This window comes from Anopheles bellator, chromosome 2 (genome assembly GCF_943735745.2).
Source record: "Anopheles bellator chromosome 2, idAnoBellAS_SP24_06.2, whole genome shotgun sequence".
NCBI lineage: Eukaryota > Metazoa > Arthropoda > Insecta > Diptera > Culicidae > Anopheles > Anopheles bellator.
In genome coordinates, this window is record NC_071286.1 from 77319497 (window position 1) to 77344144 (window position 24648).

General features: G+C 49.9%; 1 protein-coding gene across 1 annotated transcript in view; it reads right to left on the reverse strand.

Annotated features, from left to right (window-relative positions):
- LOC131208678 (voltage-dependent L-type calcium channel subunit beta-1) overlaps nt 1-5505 on the reverse strand; it is an 11401-nt gene extending 5896 nt beyond the window's left edge. Inside the window, exons 1-5 of the mRNA XM_058201494.1 lie at nt 5383-5505; nt 1823-1939; nt 1593-1712; nt 1405-1506; nt 1207-1327 (exon numbers count right to left, since the gene is read on the reverse strand). Of these exons, the coding sequence (XP_058057477.1) occupies nt 1207-1327; nt 1405-1506; nt 1593-1712; nt 1823-1939; nt 5383-5505 (583 nt within the window). The remainder of the gene's footprint in view (nt 1-1206; nt 1328-1404; nt 1507-1592; nt 1713-1822; nt 1940-5382) is intronic.
- Nucleotides 5506-24648: the final 19143 nt, after the last annotated feature.

Here is a 24648-nt window from a genome sequence, read left to right on the forward strand (position 1 = left end):
GATGCCAGACACGGATGAGGCGATGAGCACTAACTGTTCTACTCGACACAATGTGTTCCTGTTCTGTGCAGTGTGAATGTCGGGAGGTTTTGGCTGGTCCAGGGAGCTGCGGTCCTCTGCGGTCCTTCGTTCTCGGCGGGCGTGTTGGTCGTGTTTAGTGTGTCGTACGTGTTACGGTCACTGTAAAGCTCAAACCAATCCGTCTGGCGTTTGTGTCGGAAATTAGGAAAAATCAACGGAAGAGAAACCATAAACAAACGAACGGTGAATTCCATTTCCAAGGCTGCACACACGCAACCATCGGAACCACAACACCGAAGGCCCCGCTCGGGTGGCCCGACGGGAGGTGCAACTGAGGAGGGCTAAGTAGCAGGGCGCACTAAGGAATACCTCGACTGCTCTGGCACTGCACACTGGAGGGAAAACAACACACAAGAAAGGACGCCGCCGCCACGGCGCTTTGCCCAGACTCGGCTGGGGATGTGCTCAGTGCTCAGTGTTTGTGCGCTTGTGTTGGTATGTGTGACGGGGGGATTAGCTCAGAAATTGTGGATCAAACCAAAACCAAGGCCGAAATCAAACCAAAATCAATCAACTAAATCCTGGAAGCCACGACACCAATTTGGGTACTGATTTGGGAGTCACACGAGTCCCTCTAATGTTTTTGATTTTCCGAGGCAATGTGCGAACAAACGGGCATCACTTTCAGTCGGGAATTCGATCTGGAAACTACGCTTACTAACACACAGATACTACCACTGGGTTCGTGCTGTCCCGTTTGTCTGCACACTGCCCCAGCCACCAGCCAAATGTACAACGTCTTTTTTCTCCAAAACACTAACTACACAACTCACAACCAGAGACAGAGTTTACCGATACAGCCAGCAAACGAAAGAAAACAAAACGCAACAAATCGTAACCCAAAGCGGCAGAAAAACCGAGCAAAACCAGCAAACGATACGAGCAAAGTAAGAAAGAAGGGAAAGAGAGAGAGAAAGAGAGAGAGAGAGCGCGAAAGAAAGAAAGAGAGAACAGAAAAGGAAACAAAAAAGGAAAAACACACACATCGAAACAGAAAACGAAAACAAAAAACCGAACACCGCGCGGATCAATCGCAAATCGGATAACGACAGATTCGACATCGACGAACGGAAGAGAAAGAAACCACATACAGAACGAAAGAGATAAAGTAAATCTGTGTCATACCAGGTGTTGGGGGTGTGCTACCTCGTGATGGTTCCGCACCTGGCACTCCAGATGCTCCTAAATTACCGCTAGATGATGATCCCTTACTTGTATATAGCTTGGATGAGCGGGCCGCCGACGCCTGGACACAGAAACACGGAGAGCACGGAGTTAGGGCTATGGGTTAGGGGGCCGTACCGACGGACGGGTCATACGCACCTGCATTCGTATGTGTTCTAGCTTAACGGGACTGGGAATGAATCCCACTTCACAGCCTTCTTTAACCAATCGCCCAATCCACCAATTATTGTCGTATTTCTCCTGTGAGTGAGAGCGAGAGAGAAAACAGGATGGCGTAAGTGGGTGAGCCAGGATAATGGCCAGCCTGTCGGGCGCTTAGCACCTACCTTGATATGAAGAAAATCGCCCACCTCGAACGACACGGCACTGCCGTGCACCGGCGAGTCGTCATCCAAACTGCCATCGTACGAAACATTCGTCCTCACAGCAAATGCAACAGGTTTACTCTGCGCGCCCGGAACGAGATACAAGGGTTTTGGGGGGGAGGGGAAGGGTGGTCGATTAGAACTCCAGCCGGGGCGGTACCTCCAGCCTGTCGTCGCCGCCTGTTACTTACCCTCGCTTTTTCCAACTGACCCAGCGCCTGACGTTCCTTCTCTCGCCGAAGCGATTCCTTTTCCTCGTCTAGCGACAGATCGGACGATGGTTGAGAGTAGTTGGAATCCGCTGAACCCTGCCAGGATGGAAAGGACACCGGTGTGAGTAGCACATCTCGCTAGGAAGCCCCGGCTGCGGGCCCAGAATATCGCGGGCGGCAAGCATCGTTGTCCTAATCGCGCGCGCGCCACGCTAATCGCCCCAAAAGGCCCCGGGGGCTGTGTCTCTACTACGGGTGGGCGCGTAAACACTAGGGAACCCTCTAGCAGGGTGGGAGTCGTGGCCAGCGGACGATGTCAAGTGGAAAGCGCGCCCATTTTAGACGACGGCAGACCCCATCACTGTTTGCCCATTGTGGCTATTTTTAGTCACCGAACGCTCGCTAAATCGGCCGATGGCGCGGCAGCTGCGGTGGGACCGGAAGTCCCGGCCCCCAACGCCCGGGCGGACGAGCAGGAGCATTATGATGTTTGCCGTATTTACGTCGGCGACACGGAAACAAACAAATGCGCGCAACAATACGACTCGACCCCGGCCAAGTGTGCGTCACTCGGGCATTTATTTTGCCAGCCGCCCGCCGATTAAAGAGCGTCAATAATGCGATGGTGCGACCTCCGCCAGTGTAGAGAGTGCTTAAGCCCTCCACACACTGGGAACAAAAATTTTTGGAAGTAAATTTCGACAGGTAACGTTACGTCAAAACGTCAACTTCGTGTGCCGATGGCAAAGTTGACAAAAATCACAACTCTACTTTGGTGACGCTCATGAACTTTGGCCGTACGTTCGTACAGTTGGTGGTTGGGGCGAAGTCTTGTCTTTCGACAGATTATTTGTATTTATATTTGGAAGTTCAAGAGATATGGAATTTTTGGTTCGAGAGTTAAAACAGTTTCATGACGAATTTGGGTTTTCATTACAAGTAATAATTAAGTTAAAATTATTTTGCATGCTTGTGATACAAAAAAACCTCAATTGAGTAGTCTTCGATTCGTTTTTAACTACCCAAGGTGTTTTCGCCCGAACAACAGGATGAAAGACTTTACTGTTGCCTTTCGCCCCCTTCGGCAACCGGTGTGAAAGGTCCAATCAAGTGAATTTACGCTCCAAAATTTCCGTTTCCGGTGTGTGGAGGGCTTAAGTTCACGGTTGTGACACTTTTGTGACTCGTGTTAAAAATTCGAATTTTTCTTCAGGAGTTTTTCTATGAAAATGTCCCTCCGTTTGTCCCCCCCCCCCCCCCCCCATTAGGGGTCGGTGTTCCAAGAAGCGCCAAGAAGGAAAGGACTTCGTAACGTCACACGAGCCACACACGCCACTGCAGAGCGCCGCTGCAGGCACTGCTGAACTGCAGTTACTTTCTCGACGCCCCGGGGACAGGCACATGCAGCAGTAATGCATGCAAACTTTTTGCCAGTGCCCCGCAGTCCCGCCTTCCCGCTGCTGCCATGGAGTGTTTGTGTTGTGACTGGTCCTTCGGGAAAATCACTTACCGAGCCGGCCCGAACCGAACCGAGTGCTGCGGCCTAGCACAGAGCCGCATGGCGTACGCCAGCCCTCGGGCCGACCCGGTGCAACCTTGTAACGTGGCGTGGTGGTGACCCTGCCCATTGCAGGTGCCCAGGCTGCACACCTTTACCGACCGAGGGGGGCCGAACCACCCACGGCGGGGGGTTCATAAATTTTAGAATATATTAAACGATGACAAAATTTATTGCAACATTTTACTGCAGAAATTTATTTCCCCGCTCTCCCCGCTGTCCTGCTGTCCGGGCCGAGGGGGTTAAAGTTTCCCAAACAAAACCATTTTCTTGGTGTGGCCGGCCACGGCCGAAGGGACAAAAGAAATGGCGTGCCACGCGGTTGGCAGGTCGGGCGCTGGCGGTGCAATCAGGCGCAATGCAATTGAATCCCGCCCCACCACGTGCAACCCACGTGGGCGGGTTAACGGGTTGCGCTTTAGCGCCAGTTCCGGAAGTTGCACTACCGTGTTCGAACGAGGTAAAGGTGGGCGGTGGCGCCCATATGCACCACCCGCCCTGGGTGGGAAAAACACAACGACGTATGTGCACCAGCTGGCCGTCGTCGTCGTCAGGTTCCGCCAGGATCCTGCTGTGGTTTTGATGTAGTGACTTCGCGGAAACTCCGTTGCATGACGCGGCGCTTATACAGGGAACCGTCGACCCCCGCTGTCACCTTCCCCGACCACATCCGGGCAAGGAACACCGCACTGCCCGATATTTGTCGTTCCCGAAATCACCCAACACGGGACAGGCTGCTGCTGGCTGGCCGTGCCCAATAATTGGATTTCCTGTCTGCTTTCGTGGGCCCGTACTACGGTAGCCTTGAGAGACGGCAAGCTGCATCTTCCGGCACCCGGGAACCCGGGACCGCTTTGCCCAATTTGTGAGTTGGACAAATTTCCGAAGACGACGTCGGGACATGACGGGCCGCGGCCCAAAATAGACAATAATAGGCCCGCCAAAAGTGGATCACTTTGGTTGCGGTTCCGTGGAATGATAGCTCAATTTGTTTGGGGCGGCCCCCCTACCCCCGCGGGTCCCATCATCTTGGAAGTTGGAAAAGGGGTCAACACACAGGCACATATACACACTAACACGCGAATTCTGACTTCCGAACGATGTACACAAGAAATGCTGCCGCTGCTGTTGTTGCGTACCATTTTCTCCACGGCTACCAGGACGAGCGGGATTGAGGGTAATTCTTGGACTGGCGCCTCGGCCAACCGGTAAATCGGACCGCTGGCCAAATATGCTAATGTCAGCCCGGTGTGACGGTGTCAATTTTGTTTCGGACGAGAAAGGTAATTATCCACCGGCCCCGATTTCGGTCACACGGGCTGACAGCAGACAGTTTGAGGTCTAGTCTTTTATTGGCACCCGCCAGAGATCGGCGATTTCGGTGATGGTCGATGACAACTTTTAAAATACATCTCGCTGGAGGCCGCCACGCGCAAGGACACCACTTTGGCCATCTTGGAAATATGAATACCGGCGGTGGGGGGGCGGTGAATGGAGTCCCGGAATGCGGTCGGCCATAAATAGTCCGTCCGTCCGATGGCTGGACGTGTCGAAGTGTCAATTGGTTTTGCGATGGCACGCGAAATATTCGGCTGACAGGTTGTCGTCCGGCGCGCTGAGTCACAGCGAGAAATTTTGGTTTTAAAATAACTAAACTCGGCCAAAGGGATTGAACGCCTGGATTGGCCGGGCTTAAAAACCACGTACGGTCCTCGCGACGCTCGCCAAACTCCATTGTGAGTCACTTTATTTATAGCTTCTCCGTCATTCGGTGGCGGCGCCCGAACCCCTCGCTGCTGGTGTCTTGTGTTTGGTCAATACAGATTGAACCAGACTGCGAAATTAGGTTGAAGAAAGCTTGGACGGAGTACTTTATGCCCGGCAATCGGTAGTAATATATTTGAATCTGCATTTTGAATCTGCGAAGACTTCTGAATCGCTCCCTCGGAATCTTGGACCCCATCGCTGCATGGGAACTAACCTGCGTGAATAGCTTGTTGTAGCCGGCACTCTGGTACGACGTGTAGCCCAGCCCGAGGCCGATGCGCGACTCTCGATGCCCCCCGGAAACGGATGGGGCATCCGATGAGGCTCGCTGCACCATGGGCCGATCAGGCCGCCAATCTTCTTCTAGACCGGATATTTTCGGTGCTATTGCGATCGCGGTGCCGGTTGCGATCGCGGTGTCGCACCAACCAGCGTACCAGCGTTCCGGGGCCCGCTAACACTGTGCTGTGGATGTCCTGACACCGTTCACCACCTCACCGCTCACTGGTTTTGCCGGCCGGCGCGTCACGGTGCGCGTCGGGCAAGTAAGGAAATCATAAAACGCCGTTCGACGAGAAGCTCACTCTAGCGCCTTGTGCCACGGGATTTACCGTTTAAACCGGCTCGTTCGCTCACTATCCGTCGATGGTGACGATGGTCAGCATCGTGCGGTAACTAAATCAGTGGCATTAACCCAATTGCTCGGTTTACTCTCGCGGGAGACCTACACTCTAATTGCGTGCGAATGAATTATGCCGACATTTCTGCTGCCCCACGTAATTTTCACCACTAACCGAATAGGGAAAGAAAGGGGTAAAAAACCTTATTTCACCATCGACACCGAGCTGCTACCGAGTCCACTACAGGGAGCCATACGGTTCCCTAAAACACGCTTCGAATTCAAATATCCGTTCAACTTTGCACACCTAAAGGCTTCCTCTAGAGAACGATTTAAATTGGGCCACAGAACACTGTCGGTATTCGAACAAATAGACGGTTAATCGGTTTCGGGAAAAAACGCGGCGGCACTAAGCTCGAGTTGCTCGAGCAAGGACGATGTTTACTTCGATGTGCTCGTCTGCGGGACGACGGGATTACACTGACAGATCGTGCTCCGGTTCCGTTCCGCTGTTTGTCAGCACGGAGCCCGTACGCAGCCAGCCAGCCAGCCAGCCAGTGGGGAGCAACTGTTTACATGCGACAGAGGGGGGCCGTTGTGTAAGTGTCTAAGGGCCAGTTGTGTTTACACGGCACAGCGAGAGTGAGAGCGCAGAGTGGTGAGGTTCATTTATCACCGAACGAGACGATCGGTTCATCCGGTGGGCCAGTCTCTACCGGATGTTCCACCTGACCGCGAGCGCTCCCATCCTTTTTCACTGACAGCATTCGCGTTTTTGCGCAGAGAAGAGAGTCAGCGCGAGATGACCGTGACACCGTATCCGAAACCAGCGGGCGGATCTTAAAATCTTATCCTCACGGCGAGAGTGTGCAGGCAGCGAATGAACCTCGGAGATGAAACGCAGTGCCCGTTTTCGCAGGGCCCCAACCAAACTGAGATTTCTGAGCTCAGAATGAATCGCTCCTTCGGACCGAAGAAGATGAAGCAACACGCACACAGACGGGTGGAAAATGTAGTGCGATTATCCATGGCCCCATGGCCATTCCCCAATCGAGGAAGAAATATCAAAACAGCCGCTAACTCCAGTATGGTCCCTTGCGGAACACGACAAACCGAAGATAGTGACGTACAATAAATCATACCTCCAGACCCATACGAGAACACACTGGTGGTAGTGTAAATAGCAAAGCCCTGACCATTTTTAAAGCAAACAAGGTTTGCTGGTTTCCCTGGCATGAGATTTTCATCTGAAACAATTCACATTCCACTTGGCAACAACTCTCTCTCGCTCTCACGCTTTGTTTCTTTTTCTGAAGATGTGCCCTCTTTAACACTCAATCCGGCTCTCCTGCGTACCGATTGTGGTGGTGCAGCGAGTTCACAAGAATGTTCACTGGTTTTTATAAACAATCCGACTATTTTTGGAATTTTTCCCTCAACCCCTAGACAAAAAAACACCCTTTCGGTGAATCGAAAAGTAATAAATTTGAAGGATCAAAATAGGGGCCCCACTAAAAGGCAGCTAGTGTAAACGAGAAATACTTTAATGGAGAATCGTTCGAGTTATTGCTTTAAAATAAAAAATAAAACCACTGCAAATTGGTTCCCCGTGCGACACTCGGACTGCGGATCGGATGTCAGTTGCCGTGTCCTCCAAAACGAGGTTCCCGTAAGCGCACATCTACGCACGCACACACCGACGGGCCATAGGTGGATGGGCCAACACTTAGCGCTAACCACAAACACACTCACAAACACGGCGGAACACAAGTACACCTCGCTGGTATTGGGAAAATTCACGGTGGCATTTCTTCATGATTGAATTCCCATTTTCGCGTTCCGATGGGTTCGGGAAAATATGCCACACGACATGCACTGATTTGGGCAACTTTTTTGGCCCCCAATCCGATGGCAGAGCGGTGGCAGATGGAAAACAGTTTTCTTTCTCGAAGGATTTTTTAGGCTCGAAGCTCCCCAAGCATTCAATACGGAACACGAGATGGAACCGTTTTTCCGTCCGTCCTCATTCGATTTCCCTCACCGAAGAGCACCCTTTTTCGGGGGCAGCGCTGTCCTTTGGCGAATTCACACCCTTGAGGTTGGCCTGGAACTACTGCCATACCCTGGGGGGTGAGGTGGCCATACACAGTACTGCGAACTATCTGCACAATAAACACAACCTGCTGGGTACGGCTGGGCACGGAAACAATCGGCAACTACACGAAACATGGGCGCATGGGAACTGAAAGCGAAGGAAAAATCCGCACCGAACCGTCCACGTCGACGCACGGTCCTGGAACGCGGAACGGCAAGTGGTCACGGCACTGCGGCTACGACAGGGGCGCCCCACACACCCGCGACAGCAACGAGGCACGGAAAATGGTTCCCGTTGTGCAACGTTTTCGATAGTTTTCCACCAGTTTTGTCACCAGCGACTTGGGACCGTTGGCCACTCGGAACGCACTTTTTCCTCCGTCGGTCGGTTGGAATGAAAGTTATTTTTTCACTCTCCCCATTCAGCGAGCGATGGCCCTACGGCTGACTGGCTCTGGCTCTGGCTGCGGTTGCGTTCCACTCTTTCTCGCTCTCGCTCCGCTGGCGAGCGTGTTCACTCGCTCGCGTGAGAAAGAGAGACTGCGAGCGGGTCGCTCGTGTGAATGGAGGCGCCTGGTGAGTCAGAGCACCGAGAGCGGATACGGATCCGGTGACGGCCACCGACCACGGGGTACTTCCAGCTGACAGCATTTCGAAGAGCGGTCTCACATGACCGCTGGCATGTGGGCTATTTTGTCTTGCCTTTTTCGGCACAGGGTGGCCATTCTTTCCCAGAATGAAAACATTGAAATGGTTTTGAGCAAAGGCCGGTGAGAAACGTTTAAAATCTATGCACATCGATATGATGCCGAAATATTCTCGCAACCCTATCGTTGCGGCGTGTAAACAATGCACACGGCATGACGGCAGTTTTGTTGTTCGCCGATTTCAGGGGCACCCTGTACCTTGACGCAGGCAAGTGTGAATGAAACGCATGCGCGTATCGATCCGATGGGACTGCTTTGAGCGAGCGAGAAAAACCATCGAAAAAAACACAAATCAAGAGCGATTTAGAGGGATGCCTGCTAAGCAGGCAGCGCGCCGTTCACATTTCGTGCTCGTTTTTCTAATTCTCATCGCGTTCGGTGAATCTCGGCCGTTCACCGGAATGAACCGCTCTCCCGAATGGAGTGAGCGTGAGAAAGTGAGCGCGGGTCCATTATGATGACAACAACTGATGATAAAGATGCGTTTCTCTGTGTTCGTTTTCCGGTGCCGTCTCGCCCGTCCCGCAGTTGGAGTCCCGTGCTGGAAAAAGTGTCCGTTTGTCGTTGTCTCAAGCACTCTGGCACAGTGTCATCTGTCACTGCGATGGCTGCGGCAACGAATACAGCGCGCTTGCAATTAACGATTCAAACGTGACTCTTGGTCGGGGCCGGGCAAAGCAGGCGTCTTGATGGCCGGATGGGGTGCCTCCGTTGCGGCCTGGGGCTCCCAGTTAGTTGCGTCATTAAGGATTCATACTTCAAATGTGCAGCCGCTCGATCTGCCCTGGCTGAGTTGGAAGTAACGCGAAACAGCTCGCTCTCGCACGGCACAATCGCTGCCGGTGCTGGGGAAAAAAGGACTAGGGTCGGCACGCCGTTACATACACTTATTGCATGTCATTTGTGACGACAGATCGGAGAAACAAACTGTACTGAACAAGTCGCTCGCTGGGTAACGGTGGGTTTTCAAAAATCGATTGCGGCAGCCAACCAGCCGCCAGCAGGCAGCCCTTCTTTAATGTTATCCCTAATGGCGCTCCGGGCGCTCATTGAAGATCCCATAAAATCTCTCCCGAAAACCCCCTGTGCCACCCGGGCCCCGGTAGGCAACGACAGCCACGCGGTGCGGTCGATATCATTTACAAATTATTTTTATGATATCATTTTATCGACATTTGATGCGTTCGACCCACCCGTTTCAGGGCTTAAAGCGCCCCGTTGCGAAATCGGTAGCAGGATGCGTCGTCACCCGGCGGCGGTGAAGGACGGACAGAAACCCGCAAAAGGTAGTTCCGGCCGATTCCGGCTCGTGGATGGGTTCCTTGGCTTCTACGGCTTTACTTTTGCGTTTACTGCAATGCTGATACTGTTGTCCTGCTGAGGTTTTTGCACCCGTTCCGGTCCTCCACGCGTGCCCGCCTTGGGTTAATGCTAACGGAATTAGTGGAGGCCAAGCTGGTTTTCCGATCGACGTGGCAGTCGTGTCCGTGGAAATCGCCCCGTGAAAAGCTTCCACTTTGTATCCACTTAGCTTTGCGTATGTACCCGGCAGGACATCCCATACTTGATGTGTTTTCTTTCTTCTTTTCGCTCTTCTTCCTGTGGCCACCGTGGGGAGGCATTCGATGTACCCAGAGAGGGCTGGGCTGTGTAACGTATAACGAGGTCGAGAATTCCCTCCGGAAGGTAGTGCACAAGCATAATGAGGGTAGCCGAGCCAAGCTGTGGCCACAAACAGGGATTTGGTGAGCCCATTATGTGCTTACATATAATGAACAAAGTTTCACTCGTCGGTGGCCGTAACATAAAGGTTGGTTTGAAATGAAGATAAAATATTTTATATCTGCGTAATTGCACGCACGGCCACAAAGTGCTGCGGGAAGGCACACAATTAAGCACATGACCCACACTTGCGGCAGTTGAAGAAAGCGACGAAGGTTGCTTTCAATTGGCTATTCGGTTGCCGTGCGTCGCGAAGACCGCAAGGTATCCGTGTTATGAGAGAAAAGTTGAAAGTCACACTTGGCCACTCGGGCAGGGATATGTTGCTGGGTCACAGCCGGTGATTCCAGATCCTGGGGGGGTTTTCGAATAGGATCCCTCATGAATGGTAATAACAGCATAAGCACCTTTGTTTTAATGTGTCTCAGTAATTCGTATCAAAAGGAAAATGGTTGCAAAGGCCTGGTGGTGGTCAGCTCTACGAGGCACTAGTGTTCTCGATGGCACAGCCTTAGATCTCGCGCTGTTGGGTTGAAATATTTTTACAAATTTCCAAAAGCGGCAAATGCTCGGGATACATTCTCCCAGCTTTACATGCTCGTACACGGTAACAATGTTTGAGAAGCACCGGACCATACTGGTGTGCCTAATACATCCGGTTTCTTTACAACCGAGTCACGAACACACCATGCAGCCAGCTTGTCTGCCATATCATAAGCATACAGATACTGTTTATTAGCATCGTCCTTTCGAGCACTGGTTACGGTTTCTTGAGAACGTTTCCACTGGTCGATGCAAAGAAGGGCCCGAGATTTTCTTCCGCTGCCCTGTTGGCTTTGCCCGCAAACACTTTCGAAACTAGAAAAGTTGGTGCTTCCTGGATCTGGTGCCCATCTTTCCGGTGAAAGGGCGGTGGCGCTATTGTTCACCATTCGGCTCGGTTCCGTAAAATGTCACCACAGGCAAAAGGGTTGTAGTAACGGAAACCGGGACAAGTGGCCCGTTTTCACACCAGGAAGAGCACCGTTTGTCGATGTCGATCTAAAGCGGCTGGTGGTTCGCTTCCGAGGGGATCATTCCTGACGTTTGTTTGCTGAACGTCGCCGTGCGATTACGATGAAATGTGCAAATGAAGGGTTTAACTAACCGGCGCCGGTTTTGCACGCCGTAGTCCATGCAAACAGTGCACTGCATACGCAAGGACGGGCTTTTGTGTATGTTTTGGTCCGTAGAACGTGGCCATTGAGAACTCAAACGCTTTGATCGCACTGTCTGCAATCGAGTAGCACGGAGATTTATATTCCTGTAAAATATGCTGTACACCACTCATTAGCAACATGCATCGGTTTGCCTAATTTATCATGCGTCAGTTCTTTTCTGGCTTGCTCTCAGCGAAGTTTATGACCCATCGATCAATCATCGATCGCGGAACATAAACTCGAGCATCACATCTGCTTCCTCCTTGCCACTAGCGAAAGCTCGTAATCAAAAGAGTTCAAAACATAGCGCCCCAAACGACTACCGGGCGAGGAAAGTTTCCATCAACCGGCGCCGATCCCGTCAATCGTCGGCCCTAATGCATTAGCGGCAGATCGGCTGGTTGGCGGGAAATTTCAAAGGCGCCCCAGGCGGGATGTAGGCGGCGGCCACCCCAAACATAGGTTACGTTGTTTACGCAATGAAACTCACATCGTTGACTTCAATCGGCCGAGTTCGGGGCGGCTCGAAGAGGCAACGATCGCTGAAAGGTTGATTGGTTGCGGAATGTTATAAAGTTAACGCTCGCGATCGCGAACGGATCGGTGAAGGCATCGTTTTCCTCCCTCTCTCACATTCTCTCTCTCTCTCTCTCGATCTTTCGGTTTCAAATGTGAAGACTGTGCCAAACCGCTCTTCACAGCGACCGCTGCTGGCACTATAAATATTGAACTCGAGAAAGCTGTTGCGGGTCAAAACGACGCCAAGACTTTTTTTATTTTGCGGTGCCTTAGCCAAGTGTTAGTTTTTGCCGGGTAAAGATCGTGCCATACTTTGGTTCGAAATATAAAAAATGGAATCAACGATGAGGTATGGTAGAGGACCGAATTGGAAAGAGGACAGGACTATAGTTTTCCACGGAGCCGCCGATTAAAGAAGAATATCCCGGCACGACATCGCACATACGAAGCACGTTCTGATTTACGATTTGGTGTGACGCTTTTTTGTCTTATTCGCCACTGAAACACGCATGATCCACGAAACAGGACTTTTTTTATTTTGTTTGCCCATGTTTTGCCACTTCATTTGAGATATAATTCAGTGTGAGTCCGAACGAGCTGCGGCCATTTTTCTCACTCACGTTGGACATACTCAGCGGCCGCTGCGTTGTTAATAAATTACTCAATCTGCCGGGGCCTCAAAGCGTTAACACGCCATTTTTCATCGTCCGCTGACGTGCTGTACCTCCAGCAAACTCTTCCATAAAAGCTGACTATGTTTGGCTTAACTTTCCATAGTACTTACAACGGAGAAAATTCATTTATCTGCATTTTTTTACAAAGTACCAGGCGTCTCCATGTTCAAAGAAATGTGGACAATGAAAGGTTACGAGTTCATCAGACTACACTAAACCACCCAAAAAGGCTATGAAAGTGGCCTCAATTTTATGTGTCATTTATGCTCGACTCATGGCTGTAAAATTACGCCACAAAGCATGCACCATTGAATGTGACGAAAACAAAATTGAGACTCGCAGGAAGCGCACTTCTTCCGGTTTAAGAATGTTGCCCGGAACGTGTCTCATTTCTTTTCCAGCCAAAATGCCAGCGTGACGCCAAAATGTAATCAAACAATGCACCAACGGCAGCGCGGCAGGGGATTTCTCCAATTTACTCAGCCTTTACGGCGTCCGACCAGGATTTACATTTCGAATGACATACACGCATATACAAACAATGGGCAGCTAGCGGGTTTTTTGGCACCGAAAGCTACATTTCTTTCGCTCTATATTCGCTTTGTAAGAACGCTGGTCGAAAATCCGGCTGGAGAAACGGATTGTATCTATTGGTTCGATAGCAGCAGCTACACTGCAGAGGATTTAAAATGCGAAGCGAAAGATGGTCGAAGGTCGCCTGGTGGTGGTGTCATCCGAAGACCCCAGGACAGAGGCCAGTTTCTCGTGCGTGACAAATGTAAAATGGCGCCTAGACTGTCCAGAATGCATGAGAGCGGGCCAAGGCCAGGGAGAGATTGACTAACGACTTTGCGCATACACATGCTCAATCTCCGCAGCGAACTGCGTCACGGTTTGGCATTATTTTCGGAACTGTTTTAAAGTAAGCTTGAAAGGGTAAGTCTTTTCAGAAAATGCTCCGCCCGTTTGTTTATTTAACGGTGATTGCCTTCTCTGGTGCCGTGCATTACCCTTTCCCCAGAAAACATGTCCATTCATTCGTACGTCATTCATTCAATATGCAGGCTTCCCGTGACGTGCACGGTTCGATTTGCCAAATTCCATTCATCGACTCGAATCCGCTGATGGGACAAGGCTAACCAGAAGAAGCCGGGCCAGCCACAACGCAAGACCATGACGATCATGCGACAATTTCGAGGGGCCAGCAGTTTGGCTTCCCTTGTAGCTCTCCCACTCGAGCGTGATGCACAAACAAATACGACGACGACGACGATGGCGTCGTCCAAGGCGTTGCTGTACGAGTTGTGGAACGAGTTGCTTGGTGGTGGGCAGTTTTAAAACCATGAATGAATTTCGACCCATTTGACACCCACTGCTTGGCTGGGCCACCGCACACACATCAACAACATTCCGTGGCCCAGTCGGTGGCCGCCTCTCTGGCAACGGGCGGTGAGGACGAAAATGGCAACATAAACCAACACCACCACCATTGGGCAGTCCAATGCGGATTGCCAGTGGATTTCGTACCGGATGTACCGGGGATTAGAGGGCGGGTGGCGAAACGTTATTTATCGTGTCACCGCACAGGGAAGAAACAAAAGAAGATGGGAACGATGTTGTTGGTTGCTGCCGATGGTGATGACTCTTGTGGAATTCAAACATCGTACTTGTGAGTCGGGTTTCTGCTTCTTCGTGCTACGAACTTTAAGAGATTCCAATAATATTCTTCCTGTTCCGGAGTTCCGGAGGAAAGCGGACGACTTTCCAGTGCCTTGCGTTGGCGTGCGTACTTACCCTTCGTTTGCGCATAAACGGGGGCTTGTAGGTGGTGTTGTGGCGATGATGCCGAGTTTTATGCTTCAACATTTTGACCACCCTTGCAGCGCGCCCGCGCGTGTTTGTGTGCCGTCGTGGCGAACTAGCTGTCGTCAGGACCGTCTCTTGGCCAACCGAGTGGGCGGTACACTATTCCGTGCAGAACCGTTGGCGCTCGCTTGTTGCTCCGACAGCTGATTTGTCACACGGATTAATCCGGCGCTTCCCACGATTTTCTACACACTTTTCGCGGTCGCAGAAAGCATTCGCCTTCGGTTGTCGCCTTGCCGGGGCGAGGCGAAGATTGAGCAAAATTTTAAAACAACCGAAACGCGCTCAAATACCACAAACTCGCGCACTTGGGAGCGGCCGATTTTCCTCCGCTTTTTCCGCGACTCACAAACACGGTGACGAATAAATAGAACACAACGTGCCCGCGCACACACGCGCAGACAATGATGTATTTTTGTACCATTTAATTTGCACCATATTGAAGGAATTTTTCCGACTACCGACGGGGACCGACTCTGTTTCCCTGATTTGTTTGGTGGATTATTTTTACTTAGCGCACTGAGCAGCAGCGGTCGGTTGCTTCCACTTCGAGCTCAGCCACTATTGATGGACGGAGTGGGAAAACCCTAAAACGCTTTTTCGAAACTTTCAAAGCTCCGCGGGCCACCGACTGAGAGGCACACCAAGGCACTCCAATGCAGCACGAACAATGGTGGCTGTTGATTCGAAAATAGCCAGCAGTCGGCCAGCCACACCGGCGGGGACCGACCTCCTTCGGGAGCTTTGCCGATACCTTAAGCGGCACACTCAGGATTGATTTTCTATCAATGAATTTAGCACGTCACGATTTTAACTGTGGCCCGCGCCCCTCTTTCGATCCACTTCACAAACAGAACTATTGACTGCGGGGTATCCTTCGGGTCTGAGAGAGCTTCGGGTATATCAACGAGCCGCGGAAAGCCTGGGTTTGACCGAAAATGGATGAATCATCACTGTTTATGAGCTCTGTGTGATTGACATTGGCTTCAAAACCAGTCATTAGGTCGAAAGGAGATCTCTGTCCTCGTGGAATGTACACCGCCCCAGGGGGCCTTGATCGCACTTTTGAGACACGCGAACTACACTCGACCGGGGACTGGACTGAACGGATTCGAGGGAAGGCACATTGTCAGCACTGGCCACCCAGAGAGCCACGATGCCACCGGAATTTTTCGGCGAAAAAGACGTCCTGCCAAGGCGAGTAATCGAGGACGACGACGACGGTGGACCTGGTGGACCAAACTGACCACCACCACTAACCGGGGCTTCCTAGCAGCAACCCTGCGAGCATCGCAACCCAAGACCCAGACTGATGTTAAAAATAAAATTTTCAAACCGAAACCAACGACGACCTGACGACGACGGCGACGCCACGACCACGGTCCGGCCGCACGGTCCGGTGTCTCTGTCGGGCCTGACAGCCAGTCCATCGGTTCATCTCGATCATCTCGCGATCTTCCTCTTGCCCTCTCCCTCTGTCTCGCTGGCTCGCTCTTGCTCAGCATCTGGTTACTGGCCACTGACCAGCGGATCGCGCTATGAGTGAGCTGATCTTGAGAACGGCTGGCGATGCCGCTTCTGTCACTGATCGCAGATGTCGGTTTCTGTCAGTCGGTTGCGCGCAAAGTAATTGAAAGCGATCGGTAGTTGTTTATGACCACTAGTCTTTCCATTATATCTGTTCACCTCTTGAGATTGGGTGTCGTCCAAAGAACCCTGGATTAACTATCTAACATAAACGGTAGAATCCAACTAAAAAAATTTACAATTTAGAAAAGTAGTGTAATAATGTTGTTAGCTACGATTTTAGAATATAATTGAAAAAGGAGGACCCCTTTCCTAATACATCGAAGAACTTTTTTCAACTTTTCAACCAACCTACGACACGCGAGCCCGGACACGTTACTTGAAACCGTTTCCGATAGATGGCGCGCCATGTGTCTCCGCTCAAACAAATGTGTCTTGGCTAGCGCGAGTTCAAACGCAGCACCGCGAACTCAAATTCGCGAATCAAGTGCAAAAGTGGTTAAATTCAGCTTAATAACCTTATAAATAGAGTGCTTAGGCTTCTTCTTAACGAGAAATTGGGAGATGCCTGTCGGTTCATATTTGTGGCGTTAAACGTTCTGTTTTTTGTGTCACATGAGCGCCAGCATTAATATGCCCTATGATTAATGGGGTGACTATAATGCGCGTGATGTTGCGAATTTGTAATTTGCCAAATTGATCAGCAAAAGCAACCTATTGAGCACATTCGGAGACTCATTTTTTCTACCGTCGGTGGTAGTTTCGCCGCTTCGCACTGTTGATGGCTTTATAAATAACGTGGACGAGTCTATTGAAGAAAACATTTACCATTTCGACACATTTGATTTGTTGAACATAGCTCGGTTAAAAGAGCAATAATGGATCATGGTCTATAAGTTTGATGTTGCTTCTTCATTACAAGCACTGACAGTGTTTGTATATTTGATTTTCTGATATTGTATCTAAATTTCTATCATTTTCTACTTCATGATTTTTTTTCGAATGGCCTTGCCATTTCTGGAACTAAACCATAATTTAATCTGTCAAACCCGCACAAAATCAAAAACACTTCCGAGTCTAGGAACTGGTAATCATAGGTAATCAAATACGTCAACAAATTATTCTAACTATACCCTAATTAATTGAGCTATTACTATTGTCTATGATTGAAAACACATTATTTCTACTTCCTATGTTTTCTTCTGAAACAAAACGCATTATAAAACGTAGAAGGATTTCAATCTAATAAACCCGCCCTTCAACAACACTCTTCATCAATGTATCAAAAGCACAGTGTAATCGGAATGGAAACGAAATCAATGTAAATTGAAAGAAGTTTCAAAAATATCTATGAAAACGGTTCTATTTGAAACATCAACGACAAAAACTGCGCAGCGGATAGCGTAAGAAAAACGAAACGAAAAGAATTATGAAAACTTGTTTTACCTTCACTCCGTCGACAACGGTTAGATAGTTTTGGTGTGTTGAATGGAAATTTGTAGGCAAAACTCTCTTGTTTCTAGAGGTGATGGGTTAGTTTTTGCTGAAACTAACGCTTGTCTCAACGTGGTGCGTTTGTGAGAAATTGTGCAAAATTGTTACTTTCGACAGTCGGCGATCGGTGTACGTTCGCTTAAGAAACTTACCTGTGGAAGAAAAGGGAAAGAAATCGAAACAAAAGCAGATTAGTAAACATTAAATGGAGGAAAGTTGCTTGAGAAATTGAGTACTTTGCTACACAATCAATCAAATATGCTAAATACCTCTAAGTTCTACTGTAAACGCATTCACAACCCTTTTCAATGTAATTTACAAAACAAAAAGAAGATGCCGCCCAACGTGGCTCTCGAAACCACGACCTTGAGATTAAGAGTCTCACGCTCTACCGACTAAACATTTAATGCAAACTTAAGATTTGTCAGGCTTGTGGACAGCAGAGTCATTTCAGCAACTAGTATCTGACCGGACTGGCTTGCGTTGACTCGACTCGGCTACGATACTCTGCACCTGCGCGCAGCGGTCTTCCCTTTTTTGTACCACGAAACTTGAAAGAACGCTGAAGAAAGCGAGCAAATATATTCGAGATGTTTTGATAACTTTTCTACCTTTTTTTACGCTGATCGGGGCAGTGTTTTCAAGTTTTTCATTCCGGAAAATGCTTGTATCGCAGTGTCGCCGGAAGATGGGCCGGCCAACGGGTTGTGAAGAGAAACACACATGAAATGCTTCACTATATTTAGAGATGAACATTGGAAAGAACGTACTTGTTCTGATTCTCTTCTCAGCCTATCTTCATAAGTGGGTGGCCCCTGTTTTTTATGTTGAGAAAGAGGTTTTCAACAGATTTCACCCTAATGGAAAACCCTCAGATTTTGTGTGCCAACCTTAATTAATTTGAAAAAAAGAAATTCTGGAAATCGTAGGTAATTGAATTTCATTACATGATACTTAGAGGAAGCATACTGAAAATGTTGGAATTTATGATTTGCCAATACGATCACCATTACAATAGATTCTCTCTGGTCGTATAAGGAAAGCAACGCACGTAGGTGGATGCCATAAGTGCATCAGACGTGACATGCATCCGTCTTGCGCAAGAGTGTACTTAATTAAATGAGTGAGGGTTTGGCCGTCGACCTGCACTGCGGCCGCTTGTTGCATGTCTCCCGAAATTCTGTCTATTTGGATGGTATAGAAACATAGACAGCATCCCCATTGTGCTGCTTCGTAGAACAGGCAGTGTGCTGCCGGGCCGTTCATTCACCGGAACCGGCCACCGTCAGCTAGGGCCGCTTTTCACGCTTTTCCAACCCACTCACGAGCGCAGCTTGAACCACCGTCGCACGTGGGGAACGTGTTTGAGATGACGCTATTTTTGGCGCTCCGCGAAGCCTGAAGGGTGACGGACCGCGGTTCCCGAAGACACCCCGTTGATCGTCATCGAGATCGTGATCACATTACGCGGCTGGATGCATCGATGCTTCATTGCTCGTCGAGGGGTACAAGTAGGTGGCCCACGGATGCACGTGCCGTCATCGATCAAAACTCTTGCTCTTATGCGATGCACCAGATGTATGTTGGGAACGGCACGCGTTTTGGGGGCACCCTCTGGTCCGCATGATGCATTAGTTACATAAATTTGCATTCCAGTATTTCGAGCACAAGTAAACAAGTACCATCAAACTGAGTTCCATTTTCCGTAGACAAACGATACCGGTACTGTAGCCCATTTGCTGAAATTAGTTTACCGGTAATCAATCATCGTACATCATCTAATCGTTGCACTGTCAACATTTGTGCTGACGCTTCCCGTGCCATGCCAACGCCAGTCAATTCCATCACATCATTGCTTAGGAGGAAAAAAGAGGGATAAATGAATCGTTGAACTAACGAGAACTCGTGTTCGGGTGGCGAACGCATACCTAAATCTTATGCAAACTGGAAGAAATATTGACCGCAACGCAACCGTCGAAAAGCAGAAAGGGCAACAATGATATTAATGCTTCCCCAGCACGTGCACGTGGTGTTCGTGGATTGCCCAAAAGAACGGCCAAAAAAACCAAACACTCAGAGTGCAATCGCTAATGCATGAAGTCCGCAAAACGCGGACTGCAATTCTGGTCGCCCAACAGTCGCAGACCGAATGAAGTAACTGGTATGCAATGCACCAGAAGACGGGAGCCTAGGAATGGCAACAAAAAACTATTTAGAACAACTTAAATCCACTAACGCCGCGTTGATGGGTTGCCAAAATTGAAACGCAAAGTGGGGCATTTTTGTGGGCAAAAACATGAAACAAACATACGGATAAAAAACTCCCCAAGGTTGGCGAGCTTTTGTCGAGGCGAGGGAAAAATGGCATGACCGCATTGGGCGCAGACGACGATGGTTAGAATCGCGAGCGTAAATCATTAATCTTTTACCGCAGACATGGCTCATAAAGATAATTAAGCGATCTCGGTTGGCATTGGTCCGACTGCACCGAGAGAGTGACGAGTGTAAATACGGGGCTCGACCGCCGGTTGTCACGGAAACGGAGATGCATTTCGGCTTTCAAACTTCGGATCTGAATCTTAATCAGCGACTCGAATCCATCCACTCAAACCACGAATGATAGGTTCTTAGGCAATTTCGATGATAATTTCTTTAAAATATTTCCAAATTTCCAAACCAAGCTGTACACTTTTCCCCATACCTAGCGCTCACTAACAAGTAACCCAAACGTTGCCTTGGAACTGGTTTCCGTCACGGAGAAAGAAGGAATGCGTGCTCCATCATCCATTCCGCTGCTTCCTGATGCACGATCGCGTGAAGTACGTGCGTATATGATCACTTACGGGGGCTGAGAGGCTTCCGTCGTTTGAACCAACGAGAAAAAACCAAGGAAAAAGAAGCGCCAAGGAAAAATCTTAAGACGCACGAATAAATCACCGGAAAAATTAAAACAAACCACGCCGCTTCCCTGTGCTTCCCGGCGCTGCTGTTTATCCCCGACGACCGACGTTTTTCCGGCCGGCAAAAACAAAAATCGGAATCAGTCGAACTGACGCGCACTGGCGCTGAGTGGGTGGAGCACTCAGCGTTCTGCTGTGCGTTTTTGGTTCAAGAATTTTCCTCCGCTCGCCACGTCCCCGCGCGCGGCACGCAGATGGGAGCCGGCCATAAATTATGGTTATGAATTTTGAAAAATCGAGCACGTGCTCCGATGCGAGGCGGTGCGACGTGGCGTGGAGTAAACAAGAGGCGATAAAATTGACACACACGAAGACGCAGGGGCCGGGTGGTCAGGGTGGCTGCCCGAGTGGCGGCAGTGATTCCTCATTACCACTCCCGGAAGGGCCGGACAAGGCGATGGGGGCCGACGGAGCAAGGCACGGAAAACAAATATTTTCATTAGCCACAAACAATTATGCGGCGCACTGAAAGGTGGCGACTGAAGTTGTTGACCAGAAGTGAACGGCCGTTTCCGCTTCCGGATTTCCCGGTTTCCAATCGTGACGGTGTAACGGTGTAAGTTTACTTGTTTCAAAATCGGGTAGCTCAGTCGGTAGAGCATGAGATTCTTAATCTCACTGGGTCGTGGGTGATTTTGACAATGTCTAACCCACTAATGAAAACGCAAGACTATGCTGTGCTTATGTTGTGCATGTGCAAACCATTTTTTCCGATTCTCAAAAAACATATTGCCCGATTCATAATTATAGCAGCCCGATCGTTAATCGAGCTTTTTACTAGTGACTTACTATTGGTACTTCTGAAATATTTATTCTACAGAGTTTTGAGTAATTTAACTCATTCTAAATGCATTCAAAAAATCTATATAAAATATTACCTAAGATCAAAAAAGATTTTTATTAAACTTTTAGCAGTTTTCCATGCGGTGAAGACTACAAGTTCGCAATGTGCTACACTTTGGTGCCAGTTTCGCTATACACTTGGCCACTTTGGCCACTACTTTCCCTGTAACAGCTAGCAACGGGCCAGTTCCCGAAGGCCTCTCCCACCGGGGTGGCAAACGATGCAGCTAACGTAAGTGCCAACGGAAAACCTAAACAAAAACGGCTAAGAAAAGGACACACTTTACCGGCATACGGTTCACCCTGAGTACGAACTTGTCGTGGTGGCTGGCAGAGCTATACAAGGCTCCCATAGCATTGTTTCGTGTCGTTAGTGTGTTCTCGCGTGTATGTACGGGTGTATGTGTTTGCTTGTTAGTATCTGTGTGGAGTTTTGTGGGCTCTCTCGGTGGGTCGGGCGTACAGGCGTGTTTATACAGAGTTTTACAGCTGGTGGCGGGAAGGAACGCAAGAAGAAGGAGGATGCGTGTGTTGCGCTATTGGTTTTTTCGCTAGAAAAAAGAAAAAAACAAGAAGAAAAAATACCACAAGAAGCAAACTCGGGGACAAGCGAGACCGAAAGTGTCAAAATTAAAGGATATGGATCGAGACCGAGATGTCTCCGGATGATAGTGTAACCGTTGATTTATGTGCATAGCCGGGTGTTTGTGTCTGTGTAGTGGTGGTGGTGGTGCCGTGTGTCATGTTGGTGTGGCAGAAATATTGTGTGTATCGGGGACCTGACTTGGTGGGCGCCAGGCAAGTTAATCAAATTGCATATTTAAAAAAACCCCTCAGAACCCTGTCATCCGCGACACTTTCGCCGTCAGCAAGACGTCCTTTTTGGCGAGGTAGCGACACTAGTTTTAATTGCAAACTCGCCAGCCGAAAGGGTAGAACGAATTGCCAAGCCATCCGTCGCCACTTCTGGGCGGCCAGCGTCGTCGTAGATGAAATATTTTCAACATAAATTACATTTGCCCGACTGCCGCGCGAATGGTGCGAAGGCTCAACTAATGGGCAAGCATTACAATCCCCCTCGAGAGAGTGTGCTCTCGAAAGGGACCCCCCCGAAATGGGACAGCGTTTCGGAGTGGGTCTAATTTAATTAGAACCATCTGTGTATGCTGTGTACCGTGCAATGGGCGCCAGACAAGCCGGCGGTGCTTGGGCGCGTACAGCTCATGTAACGCCCGGATAGTGAAGTCCCCGCGCACAGATAGTGCATGGCCGAGACGCAAACCCTGCAGCGGTCATGAATCAAAGCTTCACGGTCGAGTACTACGCGAACTGCAGCTGCACACTCGCATTATTCTTTATCTCACCCGTTAGAGCATAATCGGAACGGCCCTCGTTTAGTATGTTCGATCCACTGTCAGGAAGCCCCCACCTCGGGAACGGGGCTCGTGGTGGCGGTGGCAAATTGGCACGCCGGCTCGTGCGCCGATGGCAATCTGATCGTTTCCGATCGAGAGCGAGTCCCCAGCCAGTCGGCTCCTTATGCTACGTGCAGCCTGCACCGGGGAGTAGCATAAATTAAACGGCGCACATCAAATGGAAGTCTTCCGTTGGGGAAGTCCGCCGGTTAGCGCACCTCCTTCCGTCATCCGCGAACGGCGCGACTAGCCAGCTGTGTTCGGGGACCGTGCGCCGTGCGCCGAATTCGACCTCCAATTCCAACTCCAGCTGATGGCGGAAAATTGATCGAAATAGCTGAGCCAAACGACGACTGCCGACCGAGCGACCCCGATCGGGCCGAACCAAGGATTAGAGTTCCGGCAGCCGATCGGTTTCCTCTTTTGCGCTTCCTCCCGCTGCGAGAGCTGTCTGCGCGGAAGGATGCCGGTGGCCATCGGCGGGCACTAGGGCGCAGCGAATAGCCGCATCTAATCAAAATGGTCCCGGCTCGTGCCAACCCGTCCGTGGTTGGGCAAACAGTGGGCCGCCGGTCGATGGTAAAAAATGAACCTCCAAAGGTTCGGCCCATAATGCTATGCTGCTGCTGCTAGCCAGTCAGACCTGGACATTAGAGCAGCGAATTAGAGAAGCGAGCAGCAGCTGGCTGAATGCATAATTTGTTTTTGGTGGCAGCATCGTGTTTGTGGAGCAGTTCTATGCTTTTTTTCTCCTGGGGCCACTCGGCCAGTGCAGTTGCAGGAAGACCGCCCGTTCGGGAGAATTTCCTAGAAATCGGCCCGGCCAATCCGCCTTGGGATCATCGGAATTAAAGTGTGTTCCACGGGTTCCATGATTGGCCGGAGCCGCACGATCGCGATCAAACACCTGCGACGAGGGAGATCTAATACTCCACAGCGTCCGGTGTCCACCGTCGCTTCCGTTTCTTTCGCCCGATAATCTTGGCGGCGGGACGTTTGGATTGATTTTTTTTACGGCGATACCATGTTGCAATCCAGTTGTCCATCGCGAAGCCTGCAGTGTGATGAGCTAATCCATCGGCGTCAAACGTTTCTTTTTGATGGGCTTAGATAATGTTGGGTAAAGTAAAAGAAGCGAAAAAGGTTGATGATCAAGCCGCTGACTGCTATTATCCAATATCATCAACTGAGATGATAACTGTTATGGATCGTCCAACGTGAAATTCAAGACTAGTTTGTTTTGAAGTAATTGAAGATAAATAAATTAGTGTTACGAACTCTCCGAGATAATATTTAATTAATTTGCTCGTTTAGTTGTATCAGTAACTCAAAACAATGTGCTTAACTTCGTTCGCTGTGTAATGGGCAAACAGCTTCAATTTTTTAAACAGCATTCCATGTTGGCCCTTAAGCACTACAGGATACTTCCCATAGCTCATCGAATGGTTCACAGGACCATCTTTGACATCCTTCCGGACCACGGTGTGGTGTCATATCGTCGCACTTGCCGGTGTTACTTTTCACGTTCGCGAGTCGTCCAGCGGACCACACAAAATAACTGCAAAACCCGCCTAAAGATGATGTCAGCAGGAAGTGGTGCAGCAAGCAGCAGCTTACGCAGTCTAATCTTTCTTGCTTCGCGAGTCCCTTCTTTAAGCGAGCCCGAGATCGAGACGGTGAGGGCTTACCCGAGGGTCTTTCCTTCGTTACCATCCATCATTACGGCCGAGGTACGTATGTAGCGTACGAAGATCATCGGGCAGAAGGCAGCAAAAAAAAGATAGGCGACCGCCCGTAAACGATGATCGCTAAATTGATGGCCTGGCGCGGACTGGCGAATC